The 24,429-nt window shown below is 31.5% G+C and overlaps 1 protein-coding gene across 1 annotated transcript in view; it reads right to left on the bottom strand.

Moving 5' to 3' along the window:
• LOC126890370 (uncharacterized) overlaps positions 1–11,195 on the bottom strand; it is a 368,464-nt gene extending 357,269 nt beyond the window's left edge. Inside the window, exon 1 of the mRNA XM_050659247.1 lies at positions 10,906–11,195. Within this exon, the coding sequence (XP_050515204.1) occupies positions 10,906–10,963 (58 nt within the window). The 5' untranslated portion in view covers positions 10,964–11,195. The remainder of the gene's footprint in view (positions 1–10,905) is intronic.
• Between the last annotated feature and the right edge of the window lie 13,234 nt (positions 11,196–24,429).

The raw sequence follows: 24,429 nt of genomic DNA on the forward strand, positions 1-24,429 counted from the left end.
ACTAATTTTAATTATTTGAAAATAACTATCTCCAGAAATAAAAAACAAGTCTTTAGCTCAAAAATTAAGTGGCTAATAATGAAAAGAATGTCAGTCCCGATTTTTTTCGGCGAAAAAATGATCGAAAGCAAACCCCTAATCATCACCCTAATTAAAATTAGCCATTGACCTTATTCGGTCTTCTTTATATATGTATTAATATTAGGTTCTAGAAGTTTCAGCGGCTTAGAATAATTATTAGTTTTTAAAAAAATTAAGTCAAACGCAAATACCGAATTTTTGGAGTTTGGTAAAAACTTCCCTTTTCTTCAGAATAGAAAGATTAGCATCAGAGATGCGAAAAATTGTTTAAATATGAAATTGTAACTTATTTAATTCCCAAGAACCTGTTTTGCAAACATTTTTTCTATACTGGTAATAACATACAAAAACCACCTTTACCAACCCTTTCAAAGTCACCACTTTTTACGACTGTGGATTTTAAAAGGATTTAACATTAGCAGCCTTTTAGACCTTGTAAAAACCTACAATATTCTTTTTCGCCAAACTTTCTAAGATAAAAATTAAAACGGTTACGGTTAAAAAATCAATATATTTTTGTGAAAAAAAAAAAGGAAAAATTCAATTGGAAGCACAATAATGTAAGTTAGCAGTGTTTTTAGTTATTGGCCTTATTCATTCCCCTTTATTTATGTAATATTAATATATTCTAGACGTTTGACCAGCTTAGAATGATTAGTTTAAAAAAAAATGAAGTTAAAAGCGAATAACCAATTTTTGTAGTTTGGTAAAAAATGCCATTTTCTTCAGAATAGAAAGATTAGCCTCAGATATACGCAAAAATGTCTTAATATGAAACTGTAGGTTATTTAACTCCCAAGAACTTGATTTAAAAAAAAATTCTACGGCAAAAATTGAGTAAATGGTAAATGAGTATAATATCGAAAAGCATTGACTTTTTCGATATCGAAACTAATACTTTCGGTAGCGAATAAATCGAAAAGTATTAATTTTTTCAAAAAAAATGTATAGATCATCTTTTGCTTAGAATTAATATATTCATCAACTTTTGCAGTCAAAATATAATAAAAAATTTCCAAATCCGAGATGGGGTGGTAACCACCCCATGGTAAAAACGCTTTTCGGCATCATATAGATTTTGATCCCTGGACTATCCACTACATATTCTCAAATTTTCAAGCAAATCGATCCATTCTGTAAAAATTGCGAGGTGAAAAGCTTCGGTTCCTGGACTATAATAGTTTTCGAGTTATTCGCGGTTAAAAGTAACAGTTTTTTGAAGATACAATCGACTTTAAAGGGTTTTTTGTGAATAACTCGAAATATTAAATATGCATTTAATCAAAGAACTGTTAGTCCAGAAAGCCACTGCGCATCCGCTAGGAAAAATATTCTAATTCGGATTTTTTGCACAATCTTACTCAAAAAGGACTCCTTTTAACAAATTTGCATGTTCCCAGGACCAAAAGGTGGTCAAAAATTTTTTAAACGTTTTTTTTTTTGTTTTTTCCTAAAATTATTATTTTTACATGGAAAAAAGTTTTTTTAGGTTTTTTGGATCATTCCAAATAGAAAAGGTCTTTAGTGACTTTTCTCTAAAAATGATAGTTTTTGACATATAAGCGATTAAAAATTGAAAAATTGCGAAATCGGCCATTTTTAACCCTCAAAAACTATGTGAAAAACTGAAAATTTGAATGTTGCCAAGGTAAGTAGATATTCTATAAACATCGACTGATGAAATCCCGAAGAGTTTTTTGCAATATAGTATTCAAAACTCCTTTGTTTTTTAATTGCTTATCAAGAGTGCGAGACACTATTTTCCACCGACAGTATGGTGCAAATGAAAGGAATAAATTCGTTATTTCGTAAACTGGCGAATTTAAGGAAAAATCCCGAAACAGGTCTATTTTTGTTTTTAAGTTATGATATTGTGGCATATATGGTATACTAGTGAGGTCATCCGTCTGGGCGTGATGACGTAATCGATGATTTCTTTAAATGAGAATAGTGGTCGTATGGTAGCTCATTTGAAAGGTTCTTCAATTCTCTACTCAGTAATGTAAACATTTACATAATTATTTATACAGGATGTCCTTCTACTTCTTTTTTTGTCAAATAATTTAATTTAATAAAAATTTTTTGGACACCCTGTATAAATAATTATGTAAATGTTTATATTACTGAATAGAGAATTGAAGAACCTTTGAAATGAACTAGCACATGACCCCTATTCTCATTTAAAAAAATCATCGATTACGTCATCACGTCCAGATGGATGACGTCACTAGTATACCATATATGCCACAATATCATAACTTAAAAATAAAAATGGACTTGTTTCGGGATTTTTTCTTAAAGTCGCCAGTTTACGAAATAACGAATTTATTCCTTTCATTTGCACGATACTGTCGGTGGAAAATAGTGTCGCGCACAATTGATTAGCAATTAAAAAACAAAGGAGTTTTGAATACTGTATTGCAAAAACCTCTTCGGAATTTCATTAATCGATGTTTAAAGAATATCTACTTACCTTGGCAACATTCAAATTTTCAGTTTTTCACATAGTTTTTGAGGGTTAAAAATGGCCGATTTCGCAATTTTTCAATTTTTAATCGCTTATATGTCGAAAACTATCATTTTTAGAGAAAAGTCAATAAAGACCTTTTCTGTTTGGAATGATCCAGAAAACCTAAAAAAACTTTTTTCCATGTAAAAAAATAATTTTAGGATAAAAACAAAAAAAACCTTTAAAAAATGTTTTGACCACCTTTTGGGTCCTGGCAACATGCAAATTTGTTAAAAGGGGTCCTTTTTGAGTAAGATTGTGCAAAAAATCCGAATTATAATATTTTCCTAGCGGATGCTCAGTGGCTTTCTGGACTATGTACATATCCAAATTCTATCTTTAAGAAAAACAAACAAACATTTTTTTATAATTTTTGCCATTTTTTCAGCTTCATTTTCTGGCCTAAACGAGTTAACTAGGATAATACATTTCTGTTCAATTATTATATTCATTAAATTTGGTATTTTTTCGCGAACAATAAATACCTACCTAATATAATTAAGTTTAATTAATTCATGTACCGGACATATATGTACATACAGTTTTAATTTATAGTATAGTTTAAACATATTGCCCTAGGTAAATAATTTATAATAAATGCTTACAAAATAATTTTATATTATATAAACAAAAAACAACGTTAAAATATTCAGATATATCTGAATTAAACTAATCAGAATATAATGAAAAATTTATATAACAGAACCATTGAATAAAAATATTGGTGAAAAATATTTTCGCTTTATATCCATTTTCTCATATAGCTTTTTATCCATTTTATATAATATGTAAATAACTAACCCTTAATACAAAAAATTGTTAGCGGTGAATAGGCATGGATCTCGCATACCAAAAAAAAGTTGATTAATAATAAGCTTAAAATTTGTTAATAGCTTAAGGGTATCTATTCGAAAAAACATTAAGCTTGAATGACGCTTCACCGCTTCTTTCTCCTTCCTGATGGGTTAGTTTGTATTGTATTTACTGTAAAGTGTGTCCCAAATTGGTAAGTTTTGCAGTGTATACCGAAAACTAGAGAAGATAAATAAATAGTAGTTAAGATGTCATGACTTCTTTTTTCGTTAAAGTAACGATTGCCCAATCAAATCATCAATAGCTCCTTACATTATCGAGATACTGGGCGATTATTGAAAAATGTCGAAATCAACAGGGTTACATACCTTTATTAAGAAAAATTTAAAAAAAAACTTTATAGGAACTTTTGATAGATATATTATGGATGGATTCAGTGGCGTACAAAAAACTTTTTAGGGGTCTCGCTAAAGAAATATAAACCATACTTAAGTTTTTTTAAATGGGACACCCTGTATATTTTGACATTTTGCGTTTACCTTTTTAATTCTCTTTCATCTTATATGACATATCATATATATATTTTCAGTTGTTGGAGCTACCATGCAAATAAATTGTTTTTCTACGACCGTGCAAAAATGTCTACTTTCGTGCACGCATTTTTACATTCGCGTTACTTTTCCGCACGCGGTTTTTACTTTTCCGCACGCATGTTAATTTAGATATGTTAATATGGCCTTAAAGTAATTATAATACCTGCAATAAACTAATATATAGATATTATTTACTAATTTATTTCAAATATATCTTATTGTGTTCTTGTTTTAATGAAATTAACGCGACAATTCGATGAAATTAAATTATTTTGACATAATATCCGAAAGTCAAATCGGTAGACACTAACAGTCGTTCTGAATCATCGTCATGGAAACCAAGATCGTCGTCATGCTAACTAATTATATTGAAAGTTTGGTTTTGAAAACCTTGTCCAAGAATTAATTTGTGTATGTATTTTCATATTAATTAAATTAATTTATTAAGATTTGGTAATTTTTTAAAGACTCTTAGAAAAAATATTGTTCCTAACTCTTGCAGAAGGTCTCTTTTCCGCACTCGACTGCTTGCCGAACTCCCGCTTCGCGTAGTTCGGCAAACTGCAGTCGCGTGCGGAAAAGAATGACTTTCTGCACTTATTAGGAAAATAGCTATTATAGTTGACGTCAGGTTAAAGGCACTTAAAAATAAAACACTCGGTAAAGTATATTAACATTTTAATATGAGGGTACCAATCCTTGACATTTTTGTTTAGCAAAAATAAAATCAATCAACTTAAAAAATAGGAATAACGAATTTACCAACAACAAAAAACTACTTAACTACAAGAATTAATTTTACAAAAATAATAACATTAACATAAACCAACAAACAACAATAATAGACAACGTAACAACTATAATTAATTTTACAAAAATATGAAAATTATAATTAAAGTTCAAAATACTCCCCGTTTTGTTGTAATAATAATTGACACCTTTTTCTTATTTCCTTCTCAATTTGACGTAAAGAAGTTTTATGGTATGCGTGTATATAACCCAACGTATTTAAAACTCTCGTTTCATTATTTTTTTCATACTGACGCCGTGGTTTTACGAAACATCCATACTGTAATAAATTTAAATCAAGCTTTTTAAAAATTCTCTTTTCTGGTTGCCTTCTTCTTTCTGGATATCGTTTAAAATACAGGGTGTCCCGAAAAGAATGGTCATAAATTATAACACACATTCTGGGGTCAAAAATAGTTCGATTGAACCTAACTTACCTTAGTACAAATGTGCTCACAAAAAAAAGTTACAGCCCTTTGAAGTTACAAAATGAAAATTGATTTTTTTCAATATATCGAAAACTATTAGAGATTTTTTATTGAAAATGGACATGTGTAATTCTTATGTCAGGAACATCTTAAAACAAAATTATAGTGAAATTTGTCCACCCCATAAAAAATTTATGGGGATTTTGTTCGCTTAAACCCCCCCAAACTTTTGTGTACGTTCCAATTAATTCATTATTGTGGTACCATTAGTTAAACACAACGTTTTTAAAACTTTTTTGCCTCTTAGTATTTTTTCGATAAGCCAGTTTTTATTGAGATGCGGCTTCTTTTTCAATATATTTACGTAAAAATTTTATGGGGGTTTTGTTCCTTTAAAACCCCCTAATGTTTGTGTACGTTCCAATTAAACTATTATTGTGGTACCATTAGTTAAACACAGTGTTTTTAAAACTTTTGTCTCTTAGTCTTTTGTTCATAAGTCACCTTTTATCGAGATGTAGCTTCTTTTTCAAAATATACCTAAAAATGTAAATTATAAATAAATTTTCAGATTATTAACAGGTCTCTATAACCGTACTTAACCATATTATAAAAATATGTGGTGGATTCGACAAATATTCAAAATATCTCGATAAACACTGGCTTATCGAAAAAGTACTAAGAGGCAAAAAAGTTTTAAAAATAATGTGTTTAACTAATAGTGCCACAATAATAATTTAATTGGAACGTACACAAAAGTTTGGGGGGGTTTAAGGGAACAAAACCCCCATAAAATTTGTATGGGGTGCACAAATTTTACTTAATTTTTTTTTAAGATATTGCTGTCGTAAAAATGCCACACGTCAATTTTCAATAAAAAATCTCTGAGAGTTTTCGATATATGAAAAAAAATCGATTTTTATTTTGTAACTTCAAAGGGCTGTAACTTTTTTTGTGTGCACTATTGTATATAGGTAAGTGAGGTTCAATCAACCTATTTTTGACCCCAGAATCTGTGGTATAATTTATGACCAATCTTTTCGGGACACCCTGTATAATTCAGATGCAGCACTAACATTCTTTTGACATTCAATATATGCCAAAATGCATATCGTATTTTTCACAATTTTCAAAATTCTTGTTTTTGTTGACAATACTTTGGGTGACAATATTAATTCTGACAGATAACACATATGACACATGTTTTGTTTTATTTTCCATGCCAACATTACCAAAGCCTACTCGATGAAATGAACATTCTTACAAGATGTAGGTAGATGAGGTGTCAGACAGGGTTGTGTGTTATCCCCAACTTTGTTAAACGTATACTCAGAAATAATTTTTAATGAAGCCTTGGAAGGACAATGTGGAGTTCGAATCGGGGGAGAAACTATTAACAACATCAGATATGCAGACGACACCGCGATCATGGCTGAAAATATCGAAGATCTTCAATTCCTTAGAGATCGAGTCACTAGAGAATGCTCCAATAACGGACTTAACATAAATGCAACAAAGACAAAGTTACTTGTGGTTAGTAAACAAGACGTCGGCCCTATGCAACTAATTGTCAATGATGAATCAATAACAAAAGTTAACCATTTTAAATACCTAGGATGTTGGATAAACAAGACACTAAATCCGGATGAAGAAATTAAAACTCGTATAGAAATTGCAAGAGGAGCATTTATGAAACTTAGATCTATTCTGAGCAACCCTCAGCTGAACTTACAACTAAGAATCAAGTTCCTAAAATGTTATGTGTATCCTGTATTACTATATGGATGTGAAACCTGGATCATGAAGGTTAACATGATGAACAAATTAGAAGCCTTTGAGATGTGGTCGTATCGTAGAATGCTCAGAATATCTTGGGTTCAACGCATTTCAAACAGAGAAATCTTAAACAGAGTAGGTCAAGGCGAAGGTGACTTAATGAAGATGATAGAAAAGAGAAAACTTGAATATCTGGGGCATATAATGAGAGGTAGCAGATACAGGATGCTGCAGTTAATACTCAATGGAAAGATCGACGGAAAAAGAGGAATTGGTCGAAAGAAATATTCCTGGCTCCGAAACCTTCGTCAATGGACTAGCTTATCAGCAGATCAGTTGTTACATGCCGCACAAGATCGAGAACCATATCGGCAAATTGTTATGGAAGCTACCCACGCCTAAAAATTTGGGCACGGTACTTAAAGAAGAAGAAGAAAAGATGTAACACTATGTCATTTTAGATAGAAAGTATAAAAGACAATAATAATATATTGGGTAAAAAAATTATAAATGGAAACGAAAAAGGTAATAAAATACAGTGTATTCTATTTCCTGATTTTTATTTATTAAATATGGAATCAACAATTTCAAAATAAAAATTCACTTTGAACCAATAATAAGCAGTTAAGTATTTACTTCATTTTTAAGTTAGGTAGGTACTGATTTTATTTTAATAAGTGATTGGTACCCTAATATTAAAATGTTAAAATAAGTTACCGAGTGTTTTATTTTTAAGTGCCTTTAACCTGACGTCAACTATAAACAATTTATTTGCACGGTAGCTCCAACAACTGAAAATAGATATAATATGATAATATGTCATATCAGATGAAAGAAAATTTAAAAGGTAAACGAAAAATGTCAGAATATACAGGGTGTCCCATTAAAAAAACATAAGTACGGTTTACATTTCCTTAGCGAGACCCCCTAAAAAAGTTTTTTGTACGCCACTGAATCCGTCCATAATATATCTATCAAAAGTTCCTATAAAGTTTTTTAAAAATTTTCTTAATAAAGATCTGTAACCCTGTCGTTTTCGACATTTTTCAATAATCGCCCAGTATCTCGATAATGTGAGGAGTTATTGAGCATTTGATTGAGCAATCGTTACTTTAACGAAAAAAGAAGTCATGACATCTTAACTACTTTTTTTCTATCTCCTCTAGTTTTCGGTATACACTGCAAAACATAACAATTTTGGACACCCTGTACATTACTGATGATGGCTCTTGTAGAGCCGAAACGCGTCCAGTAACGATATTTAACGTATAAATTTTTAATTAACCTTGTGGTACATTCTTAGAGTCGAGTACTTTGTTACCCCTAGACCACATTTGTGAATTATGGAGACTTCATTTTATGATAATATTAAATATTATTATTCTTGAGTTAAAGTAGATCTCATGTAATCGAATGAACTACCTATCTTTCAATCAAGTGGTCCCAGGAACGCAAGTCCTAAATATTGGCAACATCATTTTAAAGTCTTCTACTTTTAAATTATAATATACAGTGATGAGCGCGCTAATAACCGGCAAAATAGCGCAAAAGATGGAAAACATATTAAGTTCTGGGTTAAAAAGAAATAAAACTAGTAGAGGTGTTAAAATTAGCGATAATAACAAATGCATTGACATTAGATTGATTGTTTCCCACCTTTAGACGTATCAGTGAAGTATGTCAGCTAAAACTGTCACTGTGACAGTGGCATTTCTCAAACTTGTACGATACGTCTAAAGCTGGGAAATAATCAATATAATGTCAATTTTTAAGTTACTATCGCTAAATTTAACACCTCTACTGGGTTCATCCCTTCCTATCTCAAAACTTAATAATATGTTTTCCATCTTTTGCGTTATTTTGCCGGTTATTAGTGCGCTCATCACTGTATATCTAAATTGCCGATATAAATGAGTCAGATTAAATTAAACTATTAGAAGAATTTTTTACTTAACAACAACATTTTTGTTTCATTTATTAATATTTTGTATTTTGACAACGACGTCCGATGTGGGCATCGAAATGTTAATAAATCTTTTTTTTTGTTAAATTGTGGCTTATTTCCCATTTAGAATAGTTAATTACATTCACTTGTAGAGAACAAATTTTAAATCGAAAGTTATGTATTAACAAAAAAAGTGTTAAGTTGTTAATGAAAATTGTGAAATAATATTGGTGTCCCTTAGACCTTTTTAATGTGATATTAGCCCTAATTTGTAAGCCCAAATTTATTGTCGATGTTGATATCGAGAGTACTAGGGAAATCAATAGTATAATTGCAAACGATCTGCAATAATTTTCGCAAACTGTAACATTAAAGCAATAGAGAACTACGCCCCATTATGACGCCATGACGTGAGCTTATCTACTATAGTACTATAGATTGGCTACTGGGACACATTGTGTGGCCACTAAGATCTCACTAGTCAACGTTGTTGAGTTACTTAAAATCTAGAGTGTATAACCAGTAACAATTGCCTAAATAGTCCAAGAAATTATCACATAATGGTATAGTGCTGAATAAGAAATATTACAAAAAATTAGAGAGGAAACAACAAATAGGATATTTTTTTATTACTTACATGAGAAATATTGATAATATTTTCAAAAATAAATACTTAACTCTTGTAAGAAATTATTTTTTTTTCTAGCTATTCTCTAATAAAGTGTGTTTACTTACCTATTCATAACATTATCTCCCCTATCATCTAAAAATCACTAAAATTCGCAAAAATCCAATAAATTATTTTAAAGTGACCTCAATATGCAAGGACTGTCAAATTTTCAGAGAGTTAATGATAATGTTAATCAACTGCTTAATATTTCCAATACTGACCTACAGATATGAATCTTGGACCCTAAGAAAATCGGAAAGAAGAAAGACAGACGCCACTGAAATGATCTTTTGGAGACGAATGCTACTAATTCCTTCGACCGACCATAGGACAAATAATTCAATTTTAAGAGAGCTAAAAGTTAGCCAGCGACGCTCCAGTAAAGTCCGTCTCCAATAATTAAAATACATGTTATGAGACCAAACACAGAAAACATGGAAAGGCTCATTATACAAGGAAATGTGGAGGACGAACATCGCGAGGAAGATCCCCAACAAGATGCATCGATCAAATAACGAGAATATGAAAAAGACCTATTCATAAGTTGAAAGAAATGACCAGAGACAAAAATCTTAGGAGACGGATATTACACGACATCACGTCGACTACTACACTTCCTCCGAGGGGGGGGGGTCAGGATTGAAGAGAAAGACAGCACTTTCTAGCATAAATTCTCAAAACAGGACATTCAACATTTTGAAATTATTATTTCAAAAGTCTTTAAATGAAGTGTCACGTGATGAATGTTTTGTATTTTAATATTGTGACTGTCAACTGAAGAGGATTCATGTAAAGACCGAAATGTTGATTCCAGAGCATAAAATTATTATTTAATAATAATCTCTGAGAACAAATTGCTTATAAGCTTATTCCAGCACACTCTATGTAATATCTAGTGAATAATTTTTGGATATATTCAAGTTTTTTAAGCTTGTACTTAAGTTTTTTTTTCCTTTAAAGATCATTTGGATTTATTTCCTGGAAGTATGTTTGTTACTGTACTATTTTTTCTTTTATAATCATATTATGTAGATATATGACCGAATCTAAATTTTTATTTAAAATTAAGACTTTATTTAACAGACAGGTTTGTATTCTTATTGCAAGATATTTAAAAAAGAATATAAAAAAATATTGTGTTGCGCAGATTTATAATGAGAGTTTTTTAAATTCTAATCAAAATTTTTGGCGCTCACTGTTAAGCTCTTATGTAAGTCCTAAACTAGCTATATTTTTATATTAATTAACTTTCCTGTTTAAATTTTTTTTAAATTAAAAAAAAATATTTTGGAAATATTTACCTTGAACAAAAATAGAGAAAATCATAAAATACGCCTGAAAGGACAATAAAACTGTCATTTTCTCCCACTGCACTATCACATTTCACTTATAAACCATTATTTCCGCTGTCTGAAATCCACCGAAATCAGCCCAAACCGCAAACTCATCACTTAACCATGTCAGATACTTTCGAACTTGAAAGCGCCAGTAAACAGTCACGCATATGCAAAACAGTCAGTCGTTCCTGGTGTCCCTCTTCGCGATGTTCAGCTGTTCCCCGGCGTCGAAGTGCGCCTCGGCGACCTTCGAAGACAAATGCAGGAGCAATCCACAGCGAACCGCGATCCTGCTGGAGCCCTGCGCCCTCGGCTCTTCCTATGCCGCTTATCCCCGGCCCAAAAGGATTTTCGAAAATAGGGACGTAATAATTTATTAATTGGATGATGTTGGGGATTTGGGTAAGGCCCCAAAAAGGTTGATGATGAATATTGGGAAGGATTTTGGTTTATTTATTTTTGGAGAACGGATTGTCTTCTGTTTAAGAAGCAGGGGGATGGATGTGGTATAAAGTTCTTAATGAGGGGATTTTTTAGAGGGGATTTAGTTTTATTCGCTTGTTTTTCTGCCGAAGTTAAGTAAGTTAAATGGACTGTAAGCAGTAGGAGTCAAGATAAAATTGTGAGAATTATTATTATAAAAACTAGGGCAAATTTAAATAAAGGGAATTTCTGGAAACCAAATGTTACTGAGTCAACATTCAACACATCTCATTTGTACAATATAAATTTAGGAACATTTTTATCAATTGAAAGACAGTGACAACAAAGGGAGCATTTTTCTATTGATAAATATATTAAAAACATCATCATCATCATCATCAACCTGTATACGTTCATTGCTGGACATATATGTCACTCAGCTCTTTCCATTTGGCTCTATCTTGGTCGGCTGGCATCCAATTACTGATAACATGCTTGTAGTCGTCAGTCCATTCAGTTGGTGGGCTTTCTCTGCTCTTTAATACCTCTTGTAGTCTACATTCAACAATACGTTTTGTCCATAGGCTGTCTGATAATCTGGCGATTTGTGCTAGCCGATTCCACTTCAGAGACGTAATTATGTTGATAGTATACCGTCTGTTAGTTTTGTTCTTAGACATATTTCTTCATTTGAGATTCGGTCCCTCAGATCGACATTCAACATGTGGTGCTCCAGAGCCCTCTAAGTCACGCAAACACTATCTTTTTTGTGAGTGTTAATGTTTCTCCTCTATAAGCGAGTACAGATAACACTCAGTGACCAATAATTTTCTATTGAGGCTTTGAGGTACATACATAATATACAGGGTGAGTTTTTAGTGCGGGATCGGTAGATAATTCCATTACGGTATAGAATATCGAAAAAAGTTATTTAGAAAAAATGTAGGCAATGATAATCTCCACTCTTGGAAAATATGTCCATTTCTACATGGTGATCAATGACAGCGTGGTATATCAAAAATATAATTGTTTAAATGGGACACCCTATATATTTTTTCATATTTATATTCCCCTCATAATTCTTGTCCATATAATATAGGGTTTTGCAATACTATACAGAGTATTTAACAAATTATGACCATTTTTATTTCGAAATCCCTATGAGATTAACACCCTGTATATAAAGAAGTAATTCATAGACAATAATTTTTTTGTGTAGTAAGATAAACAATATACTGCAGTTTTTAAATTAAGTCCAATTGAAATCATTGACTGATGTTTGTATACAGGGTGAACTACAAAACCAAATTACGATTTTCTCTATTTTTTTAAATGGATCAACCTATATTTTATTTTTCAAAAATATTGTATTTATTATACTCTTTCATTTTTATATAGCATTCCCTATATCTAAACTTATTACTTTTGGATATATTTTTAGTTTTCTTCAACTTTCGGGAATACATTCAATTTTTCTAATAGAAATAAGTTGGTATTGAATGATAATTAAACAAAATTATTTTTATTCAATAAATAACTAACACAAAATATAAACCATAGCAATATGCAATGAATGCATCAATAAATATGATATTAAGGAATTACCATATTTCCCTAATATACAAGAATCATACAATTCCTACAAAAAAATATAGTTATCTTGTGTATAATAAAATTACAAGATTATTTTTATTTAATAAACAACTCACACAAAACATAAATCACAACAATATATACAACTAATTTAATCGTTTTTAGATTATTATATCAACAGCATTCTAAGCCAAGAAATTTTTAGTAACACATTCCTAATTGCAGATTGTGACCCGCAGTAATTAATAATATAATTTTAATATTAAATTTCATTAATATGCATCAAGAAATCCCTACTTTGTTAACACTCAAACTAGGTTATCTACAAATGTTTAAGGTGATATTGTTAGAGATTATGTGATTGGTCCACATTTTTTGACGGTTGAGGTTTTTATACGACGGTGCTCCAGTTCTTCCAAAATTGATTTTTTTCAAGTGGGGCTATATAAAAAACCTTGTATACCAAAAGCATCCAACAACGCTTGATGATATGAAAAATAGAATAAAAGAAGCTTTTAATAATATTGGCTTACAAAAATGTTAGAAATGTGGCTCGGTCATTTGAATATCGGTTACAAAATTGCATAGACGTTGAAAGTGGTCATTTTCAACATTTACTTTAGACTTGTATCCTTAACATCACAATAATTGGTACATTCATTAAATTTTGTAATGGTTTATTATTTTTTTGTTAGTTATTTATTGAAAGAAAATATTTGTTATATTATTACATAATACTTATTTGTTAAGTTATTTATATTTATAAGAATTGAATGTATTCCCGGCAAATGAAGAAAACTAAAAATATCTCAGGAACTAATAAGTTTAGGTGTAGGAAATGCTATACAAAAATGAAAGAGTATCATAAATACAATATATCAAAAAAAAATAAAATATAGGGTGATCTTTTAAAAAAAATTGAGAAAATCGTAATTTTGTTTTGTAGTTTAAAAGTGCTTATAAAAATGAATGTTCTACTTAAAAATTCTTGGCTTAGAATGCTGTTGATATACCAATCTAAAAACTGTTACATCAGTTGTATATTGTTTTGATTTATGTTTCATGTAAGTTATTAATTGAATAAAAATAATCTTGTTATATTATTATATACAATACAAAGTTTTTTGTAGGAATTTTACGATTCTTGTATATTAGGGAAATATGATAATTTCTTAATATCACATTTATTGATATATTCACTGCATATTGCTATGGTTTATATTTTGTGTTAGTTATTTATCTAATAAAAATAATTTTGTTTAATTATCACTCAATACTAATTTATTTCTACTAGAAAAATTGAATGTATTCCCGAAATTTGAAGAAAACTAAAAATATCTCGGAAAGCAATTAGTTTAGATATAGGGAATGCTATATAAAAATGAAAGAGTATATTAAATACAATAATGCTAAAAATAAAATATAGGGTGATCCATTTAAAAAAAAAGAGAAAATCTTAATTTGGTTTTGTAGTTCACCCTGTATACAAATATTCGTCAATAATGTGAATTGGACTTAATTTAAAAACTACAGTATATTGTTTATCTTACTACATAAAACAAAATATTGTCTACGAATTACTTCTTTATATACAGGGTGTTAATCTCATAGTGATTTCGAAATAAAAATGGTCATAACTTGTTAAATACTCTGTATAGTAATGCAAAACCAAATATTATATGAACAAGAATTATGGGGGGAATATAAATATGAAAAAATATATAGGGTGTCCCATTTAAAAAATTATATTTTTGATATACCACGCAGTTACTGATCACCCTGTAAAAATGGACATATTTTCCAAGCGTGGAGAATATCATTGCCTACAGTTTTTTAAATAACTTTTCTCGATATTTTATACTATAATGGAGTTATCGACCGATCCCGCTCTAAAAACTCACCCTGTATGTATACTGAGTAATATGTATCTGAGTAAGTCGGTTGGAAATACATAGTTTAATTTACCAAACGCTATCCAGGCTAATCTTATGCGTCGACTTGGGATCTCACATGTCTGATTATCTCTGTCTAACCGAATTTCATGTCCTAAGTGCCTAACTATACGATGCAGCCTACCAAATATCCCTTCCATCAATAGCAATACTACGATTTAGCAAAAAATTTGTCATTATTTGCGTGTTGTTCATATTAATCTCGTAATGAATCTGCGTAATAATTTATTAATTGGATGATGTTGGGAATTTGGGTAAGGCCCACAAAAAGGTTGATGATGAATATTGGGAATAATTTTGGTTTATTTATTTTTGGAGAACGGATTGTCTTCTGTTTAAGAAGCAGGGTGATGGATGTGGTATAAAGTTCTTAATGAGGAGATTTAGATTTATTCGCATGCTTTTCTGCCGAAGTTAAGTAAGTTAAATGGACTATAAGCATTAGGAGTCACAATAAACTTGTGAGAATCATTAATATAAAAACTAGGCCAAATTTAAATAAAGAGAATTTTTGGAAAACAAAAGTTACCGAAATAACTATCAACACACCTCATTCGTACAATAGAAATTTAGGAATATTTTAAATCAATTGAAGGACAGTGACAACAAAGGGAGTATTTTTCTATTGATAAATATACTGAAAACATCATCATCATCATCAACCTGTATACGTTCATTGCTGGACATAGATGTCACTCAGCTCTTTTTATTTGGCTCTGTATTGGGCGGCTGGCATCCAATTACTGATAACTTCAGTCCATTCAGTTGATAAGCATCCTCTCCTCCGTAATAATTCTTGTCGTTATCTACATTCAACAATACGTTTTGTCCACAGGCTGTCTGATAATCTGGCGACTTGTCCTACCCAATTCCACTCTAGCGACGCAATTCTGTTGATAGCGTCAGTTGTTTTGTCCTCCGTCGCCGTCGTATTTATTCGTTTGGGATTTGTTCTGTCAGATGAGGGATGTACCATATCATACTATACCTAATTATATGATGCAGCCTTCTCATTATTATCTCTTCCATCAATAGCAATATTACGATTTAGCACCAGATTAGTAATTATTTGCGTCTTGTTTAAATTATTCTCTTCCTATGGCTTATCCACGGTATAAAAAATTTTCGGAAATAGGGACAAAACAATTTATTAATTGGATGATGTTGGGGATTTGGGTAAGGCCCCAAAAAGGTTGATGATGATAATTGGGAAGGATTTTTGTTTATTTATTTTTGGAGAACGGATTGTTTTCAGTTTAAGAAGCAGGGGGATGGATGTGGTATAAAGTTCTTAATGAGGGGATATTTTAGAGCGGATTTAGTTTTATTTGCTTGTTTTTCTGTCGAAGTTAAGTAAGTTAAATGTACTATAAACATTAGGAGTCAAAGTAAACTTGTGAGAAAATATAAAAACTATGGCAAATTTGAATACAGGGAATTTTTGGAGACCAAAAGTGATTGTATCAAATTTTAGTAGATTGCTTCTAATATAATACAAAATTAGTAACATCTAAGCATATGGCCGGTTTCACCAACGACAAATAGCAGTTTATTGTATAAATCAAGTTATTCGACTAATAAGCTGACATTGCTCCATTTTACTAACGTCAAAAATAAGATTTATTTTATTTATTTACCAAATAAATATTTACTCTTCGAATAAATTGGCAAGTCAATTTCGTTGTAAATATTTATAAGTAAGCAAATTCCTTAGTTTAACTTTAAATTATCAAAACTATATTGAAACAAAATAAAAATATAAACGTCTAATAAATTTTATTCGACGAATAACTATATTCATTGATTTATTTGTTGTTGGTGAAACCGGACCTTTTAATCAGGCAAAGGATTGGAGAAAAAAAACGAGTATTTTCTTTATGTCATAAATATATTTAAAATATCACCATCAATATTTACATAATATACGTTCATTGCTGGACATGAATCCCATTCAGCTCTTTCCATTTGGCTCTATCTTGGTCAGCTGGCATCCAATTACTGATAACATGCTTGTAGTTGTCAGTCCATTCAGTTGGTGGGCTTTCTCTGCTCTTTAATACCTCTTGTAGTCTACATTCAACAATACGTTTTGTCCATAGGCTGTCTGATAATCTGGCGACTTGTGCTAGCCGATTCCAATTCAGAGACGTAATTCTGTTGATAGCATCTGTTATTTTTGTCATTAGTCACACTTCTTCATTTGGGATTCGGTCCCTCAGATCGACATCCAACATGTGGTGCTCCAGAGCCCTCTAAGTCACGCGATCACTATCTTTTTTTTGAGTGTTAATGTTTACCCTCTATAAGCGAGTACAGATAACACTCATTGACCAAATATTTTTGTATTCAGGATTTGAGGTACATATATGAGTAAGTCGGTTGTAAATACATAGTTTAATTTACCAAACGCTGTCCAGGCTAATCCTGTGCGTCGACGTGGGATCTCACATGTCTGATTATCTCTGTCTAACCGAATTTTATGTCCTAAGTTCCTAACTATACGATGCAACCTACTGAATATCCCTTCCATCAATAGCAATATTACGATTTAGCACCAAATTAGACATTATTTGCGTGTTGTTCATTTTAATCTCTTCCTATGCCGCTTATCCTCGGCCCAAAATATTTTCGAAAATAGGGACGTAATAATTTATTAATTAGAAGGTGTTGGGGATTTGGGTAAGGCCCCCAAAAAGGTTGATGATGAATATTGGGAAGGATTTTGGTTTATTTATTTTTGGAGGACGGATTGTTTTCTGTTTAAGAAGCAAACTGATAACATGCTTGTAGTCGCCAGTCCATCCAGATGGTGGGCATCCTCTGCTTTTTAATACTTTTTGTCGTGGCCTACATTCAACAATACGTTTTTTCTAAAGACTCTCTGAAAATCTGGCGACTTGTGCTACGCAATTCCAGTTCAAAGACCTAAAAGTGACATAAATATATATTTAAAACATCACCATCAATATGTATACGTTTATTGCAGGACACATATATCTCACTCAGCTCTTTCCAATTTGGCTCTAGCTTGGCCGGCTGGCATCCAATTACTGATAACATAATACAATAATAAATAATATATAATAAAATAAATTTGACGGGATCGAAATTTGGTTTTATATTAAAAATTTTGGAAAAATGCTCTTTTTTCAAAATAACTTTAAGAAAAACCTCAAAGAGTAAAAATGTAAGTTTTGCTTTTATAAATGTACTAGTTTCATTTTGTTTTTCTGATCGACAAAAATTGGTTAAAATATGGCTGTTCAAAGTTTGCGTACACCCGTGATTAGTAATTCGTTCAAGCCCTTTCAACCATAACCCTTTCAAAAATAAGCACCTTAAGCGGGTGAAACTTACTAATAATTTAAAGAATACATAAGCAAAGTAAAATTGTTTGTAAAGTGGTAACGATTCATTTCATTTGGTGTGCTAAATAGAAAGAATTTTCAAGGTTTTTTTTACAAAAAAAGGCGCCATCTTTATTTTTAGCGTAACTCGCTTAGTTTTGATGCTAGAACCTTTAATAAAAATAAAAATAAAAATTTTGTTAAATACTTAAAAAAAGTTTTGATGGGGTTTCCCCGAAAGTGCTTCATTTTCTGGTTATTTCACGTTAAAATATTCGATTTGAAATTTGACGAATAAGAAAGTATTTTACATAAGCTACAACTTTGTTTTTGCTGGCTCTATAGACACTGATAGACGATTTTTTTCGTTTTTTTTATGCGACATTTTTGGTAAGAATATTTTGCGATAAAATACTTAATTTTTGAGTTATTTGTGAAAAACCGCCTGGAAACGTGTTTTTTTTGTCGAAAAATATACATTATAAATCGCAAATATATCAAAAAGTGTTGACTTTTTTAAAAAAACTCTATAGAACGAAAGTTGCTTAGAATTAATCCACTCATACATTTCCGGGCTAATTTTAAACACGCCTTTTTTCACCCCCGTGAAGGGGTGACTCTCACCCCTCAAGTAAAAGCAACCAACGACACTGAATCAATAACTGAACGACAGTTTAACTTTGAAGTGGAGGGTAAGTAGAATCTAAATCCAAATTTCCATGCAATTACGAGTTGACCCTGAAAATTAAACGGTATCGCCGTATTTTCTGTTTATTTACTGGGCTAAGAGCAAAGATATAAAACTACAAAATATTCGGAAAAAGGTCGACAATTAAGTAAATGCATGTGTACAATAATTATTATTGTATATATAATGTCGCCAGCGGTGCTGTGGTACATGACACATATTTTTAAAGTATTTCAATCCCAGTGTAACTCAATATTAATGAAATGATATAAATTACATTTCCAAGTTTAAAAAATAGATTAGCATTACAGTGCCTGACCAATATTTTTACACGAAACAGATGTATCGTAACCCAATATATTGACTTACAGTAAGTCAGTTAAAAAATTTCAGCTCCAATACTTTTTAAATGCATCCATTTTTTCGAATCCTGAGAAAACTAGTAAGTAGTTTTGAAAAATTTAAACGCAAAATGAATGATTACTTTATTACCGAGGCGACAGCCGAAAGTCCCTGAAAATTTATACAGTGCGGTGGAATAAGTGTTGCTTCCCCCCTATTAACTTGTTTATTTTAAGAATATAAGCAAAACGCTCGGACAGGTTGATTTTTAAACTAACCATAGTATATTATAGCATCAACGTTTCGAACTTTACGCGATCCCTCTTCAGGTGACATGCATAACTTTGATTTTTTTAAATGGGAAAGTACATCATGTGACACCTCATTTAAAAGCTCTTAAAATACTGATTTCAAAAATGTATAACACTTTAATTCTGTTTGAGAGCGTAGGCACAACATTTCGGTCGAACTCTTTTTAACCGTATTTTTTTTTTCGAATTCTGAGAAAACTAATAAGTATTTTTGAAAAATTTAAACGCAGAATTAAAGATTAGATTATTACCGAGGGCCGACAGTCCCTTACAATAAACAAAAAGTTTCTTTTGAATGATATATTTGAAATTAAAAATCACACTAAATTTTCTCTGCTTTTCACCACTGTGACTTATTAAAATAAACATTATAGGAGTTCTCAGGGACTTTGGAGCATGGAGAATACTATAATATTTCATTCTGCGTTTAAATTTTTCAAAAATATTTATTAGTTTTTCCAGGATTGGAAAAAAATAATTGCATTCAGAAAGAATTCGACCGAAATTTTGCGCCTACGCTCTCAAACAGGATTAAAGTATTATACATTCTTGAAATCAGTATTTTAAGAGCTTTTAAATGAGGTGTCACATGATGTACTTTCCTATTTAAAAAAATCAAAGTTATGCCTGTCACCTGAAGAGGGATAGCGTAAAGTTCGAAACGTTGATGCTATAATATACTATGGTTAGTTTAAAAATCGACCTGTCTGAGCGTTTTGTTTATGTTCTTAAAATAAACAAGTTAATAGGGGGGGGCAACACTTATTCCACCGCACTGTATAAGTAATGTTTATTTTAATAAGTAACAGGGGTGAAGAAAAAAGAAAAATTCGGTAAAAATGAATGCATTTAAAAAGTATTGCAGCCAAAATTTTGCGTGATAGGCGCAAAATTTCGAAAGAAAGAATAAATAAAAAGAAGAGAAATGACTGGTTAAATAAAAAGCTAGAGGATACTGAACAAGGCAGAAAAAATCATAAAATAAAAAAATTTTACAAAAAAATCACAGCAACAAAAAATACGCCCAGCATTAAAACAAGATGACTAAAAAACCAAAAAGGTGCAACCGTACTTGAAGATAAACAGGTCAGCAGAATATGGAAAGAATATTACGAAAAATGCTATTTACTACGAAGGAAACACACTGCGATGAAGAAGTAAGATCAATAATACAAGATAACGACGAAGTAGAAATTCCCACAAAAAATAAATTAAAAACCTCCGAAACGAAAAAGCAGCAGAAAAAGATGATGTAGCAGCGGAATTAATAAAATACGGAGGAAGAGAATTACACAAAAAATAAGCAAGCTAATACAACTGTTGACTAATCAAATATATAGAATAATACTGAGAGCCTGGGATGAGGAACGAATCCCAGAAGATTGTTGTATTGGAATCGTTTGCCCCTACACAAAAAGGGTGATCAATTGGAATGTAGAAACTATATGGGAATAACCCTCCTCAATACAGCTTACAAAATATTTTCGAGTATCTTATATGGTCGCCTCAGTGCACGTTCAGAGGAGCTTCTTGGAGAATATCAAAGTGGTTTTAGGCCTGGTCGATCAACAACAAACCAAAGCTTTGTGCCAAGGCAAATACTGTAAAAAACTAAAGAATTCAATATCGACACATACCATGTTTTCGTAGATTTTAAATCGGCCTACGATAGTGTCCTAAGAAATAAATTGTATGAAGCCATGGATGAATTCAAGATGCCTGATAAACTGATAGTATTGGTTAAGGCTACAATGCGTAGTCGTTTGAAAAGTCGAAATACAGGGCGAACAATCACAGGCGTTTGAAACGAATGTTGGGCTGCGACAGGGAGATGCGCTGGCGTGTCTCCTCTTCAACATAGCTCTGGAAAAGGCGGTCAAAGATTCCCGAATAGACAACAGAGGAGATATTTTTAATAAATCATCCCAAACTTTGGCATATGCAGATGACGTGGACCTAGTTTCCCGCACAACACGCAAACTAGAAGAACTGTATACCACCCTCTCAAATGCCTCAAAAAATATGGGCCTGAAAGTAAACGAGGAAAAAACTAAGATGATGGCATCAACACCCAACAAGAGAGCCAGAAACATCGGTCACCAATTCACTGTTGATAACTCTACCTTTGATGTGGTACATATGTTGAAGTGGTACGGTGTTGACATATGGACAAATTCACATACTTGGGCTCCCTGATCACCAAGGAGAACGTCATGACGGAAGATATCGAGCGAAGGATAATCCTAGCGAACAAATGCTATTTTGGACTGAGTAGACATATGAGAAGCAGAAACTTAAGTCAAAAAAAAACCATATACCAAACCCTTATACAACCAGTGTTGACATATGTATCGGAGACATGGACCACCTCCAAGGCAGATGAAAACCTTCTGCTTATATTTTAACGAAGGATCCTGAGAGGAATATTCGGTGGCATCTGTGAAAATGGTATTTGGAGGGTACAACTACGAGGTACACCACATGAGTTCCTCGAATGAGCTCGCTATAATCATAATGTCGTCAGCGAGTCTGAGGTGGTTTAGCTTCTTGCCAATAACGTTAATGCCATAGGTTGACCAAATTGTCGTTTTGAAGATGTCCTCTATACTCTAGGTGTACATAGGTTGAACAGCTTTGGCGATATTACACCTCCTTTCCTCACGCCTCTCTTAATGGGGATGGGATTTGTATTTACGTCTAGTTGTAATATCATATTTGCATTTTCATATACAGGGTGTTTCATTAATAATTGTCCATAGAGAAACTCGAGAAACCTTAGCACAAAATACGAAGATTTAACCTAAAACACTTAAATAAAATGTGGTTCCTTACTGAGTTACAGGGTGTTTTATATAGAAATTTAAAAAATATTTTTGCTCAGCATTATAAAACTTTTCGACGTATCCATTTCATACTTTGCAGAAAGTGTGACTACTATACACCCTACTAATTCGTTATAAACAAACGTTTCTAGCTACTACCAGAGGCGTACGACAGGGGATAGTGAATGGTTGACCCTTCTCAAATTCTACGCCACTGGAGGGAATACTATTTTAGTGCCATTTTGATATTTTCCAATACTTTCTATGTAAATAATATAGTCTTTATTGGTAACGATAGAGTCATTAGTTTTCGAGATATTTGAGGTTAAATATAAAACAGCACAGTTATTTTGATTAATTTATAGTATGATTCATATGATTAAAATTTAAAAATTATTTTTACCCAGTACTTTAAAACTATTTGGCATATCCTTATCACACTTGGCAGAAAGTGTAGGTACTGTTATACCCTACTGTTAGGTACTGTATCGTTTCATTTTTAACCTCAAAGATCTCGAAAACGAATGAGTTTATCGTTACGAATGAAGAGTATATTAATTTTAGAAAAAGTATTGTAGAATTCAAAAATTTAACTAAAATAGCAATTCCGCCAGTGGCGTAGAATTTGGAAAGGGCCAACCATTCACTTTCCCCCGTCGTACGCCTCTGGTAATATCCAGAAACGTTTGTTTAACATAATTTATTAGTTTGTACAGTACCTATATTTTCTGCCAAGTATAAAAAGGATACGTCGAATACGTGTAAAATGCTGAGCAAAAATAGTTTTTAAATTTTTAGATAAAACACCCTGTAACTCAGTAAGGAACCACATTCTATTTAAGTATTTGAGGTTAAATCTTTAGACAATTATTAATGAAACACCCTGTATATTATGTACTATCTGTCTATATCTCGAATCTATTCTACAATTATTATTAATAGCTTGTTCTATGGCCCACATCTCGATACTATCAAATGCCTTTTCATAGTCTACGAAGGCAAGAAATACGGGTAGTTGGTATTCATTTGCCTTCTCTATCAATGTTCTCATTGTCAGCAGATGGTCTGATGTACTATATCCTTTGCGGAAGCCAGCCTGTTCCACTGGTTGGTAACTGTCCATTTTGTAGGTCAACCGGTTGTTAATAAATCTCATAAATATTTTGAAAATGAAATTGAATTATCATTACCTATAATTAGTGATAATTCATGGGTTTTTAAGGTGTCTTGATATTTGATTGTTAAACAGGATGTGAAAGAAGTTTACAAGGAAACTGGCTAGATTATGGGAAAAGTTAAATAAAATTACTTTAAAGACACTGACTGTTTAAACATTTTTTTTCTTTTCTTTTCGCTGTAATCACAAAACATCATTTTATACAACGAAATCAATAATTTAAATATAGGAGGTGGAAATAAATTTTTAGTAAAATATTATTTAAAAATATTTGTTGTTTATCTATGCCGCGCGCTCCATAAAGTTTATTTTATAACCGCACATAAAGCATACCACTATTTAGTTGGTAGCGCGGCCATAAAAATACAATATTAAACTAGTGAGATATCAAATAAATTGGATATTTTTTTAAAACTCCAATGTTACTTACATTTGTAAAACACAGATGGAATCGATAAGAAATATGCATAAAAATACGCCGATTACGGTTCACTGCATTTTTCAGACAAAAATAAAGTACTTATGTGTATGCAAAACAAACATAAAAACTTGTAACGTTATAAATGTAACATGTTTGTAATTGTTCTTCAAAAAAAATTTTTTTACGACTGTTCAATAACTTGCTTATTGCTCATTATTCACTATTTTTGAATAGTTAATAACAGCCATCACCCATTACTCTAACCGTGAATAATAGTTCATAGTTCGTAGTTCATTACTTACGGGCATCTCACGGGTTTAATTATTAATCAAGTGACGCATTCCTATACTGCGTTCCGTAGTCACTTTGCAGTGTGGGCAGCATATCCCAATATTAAACTTATGGAACCTTG

Source organism: Diabrotica virgifera, chromosome 8 (genome assembly GCF_917563875.1).
Source record: "Diabrotica virgifera virgifera chromosome 8, PGI_DIABVI_V3a".
In the NCBI taxonomy this organism is placed as follows: domain Eukaryota; kingdom Metazoa; phylum Arthropoda; class Insecta; order Coleoptera; family Chrysomelidae; genus Diabrotica; species Diabrotica virgifera.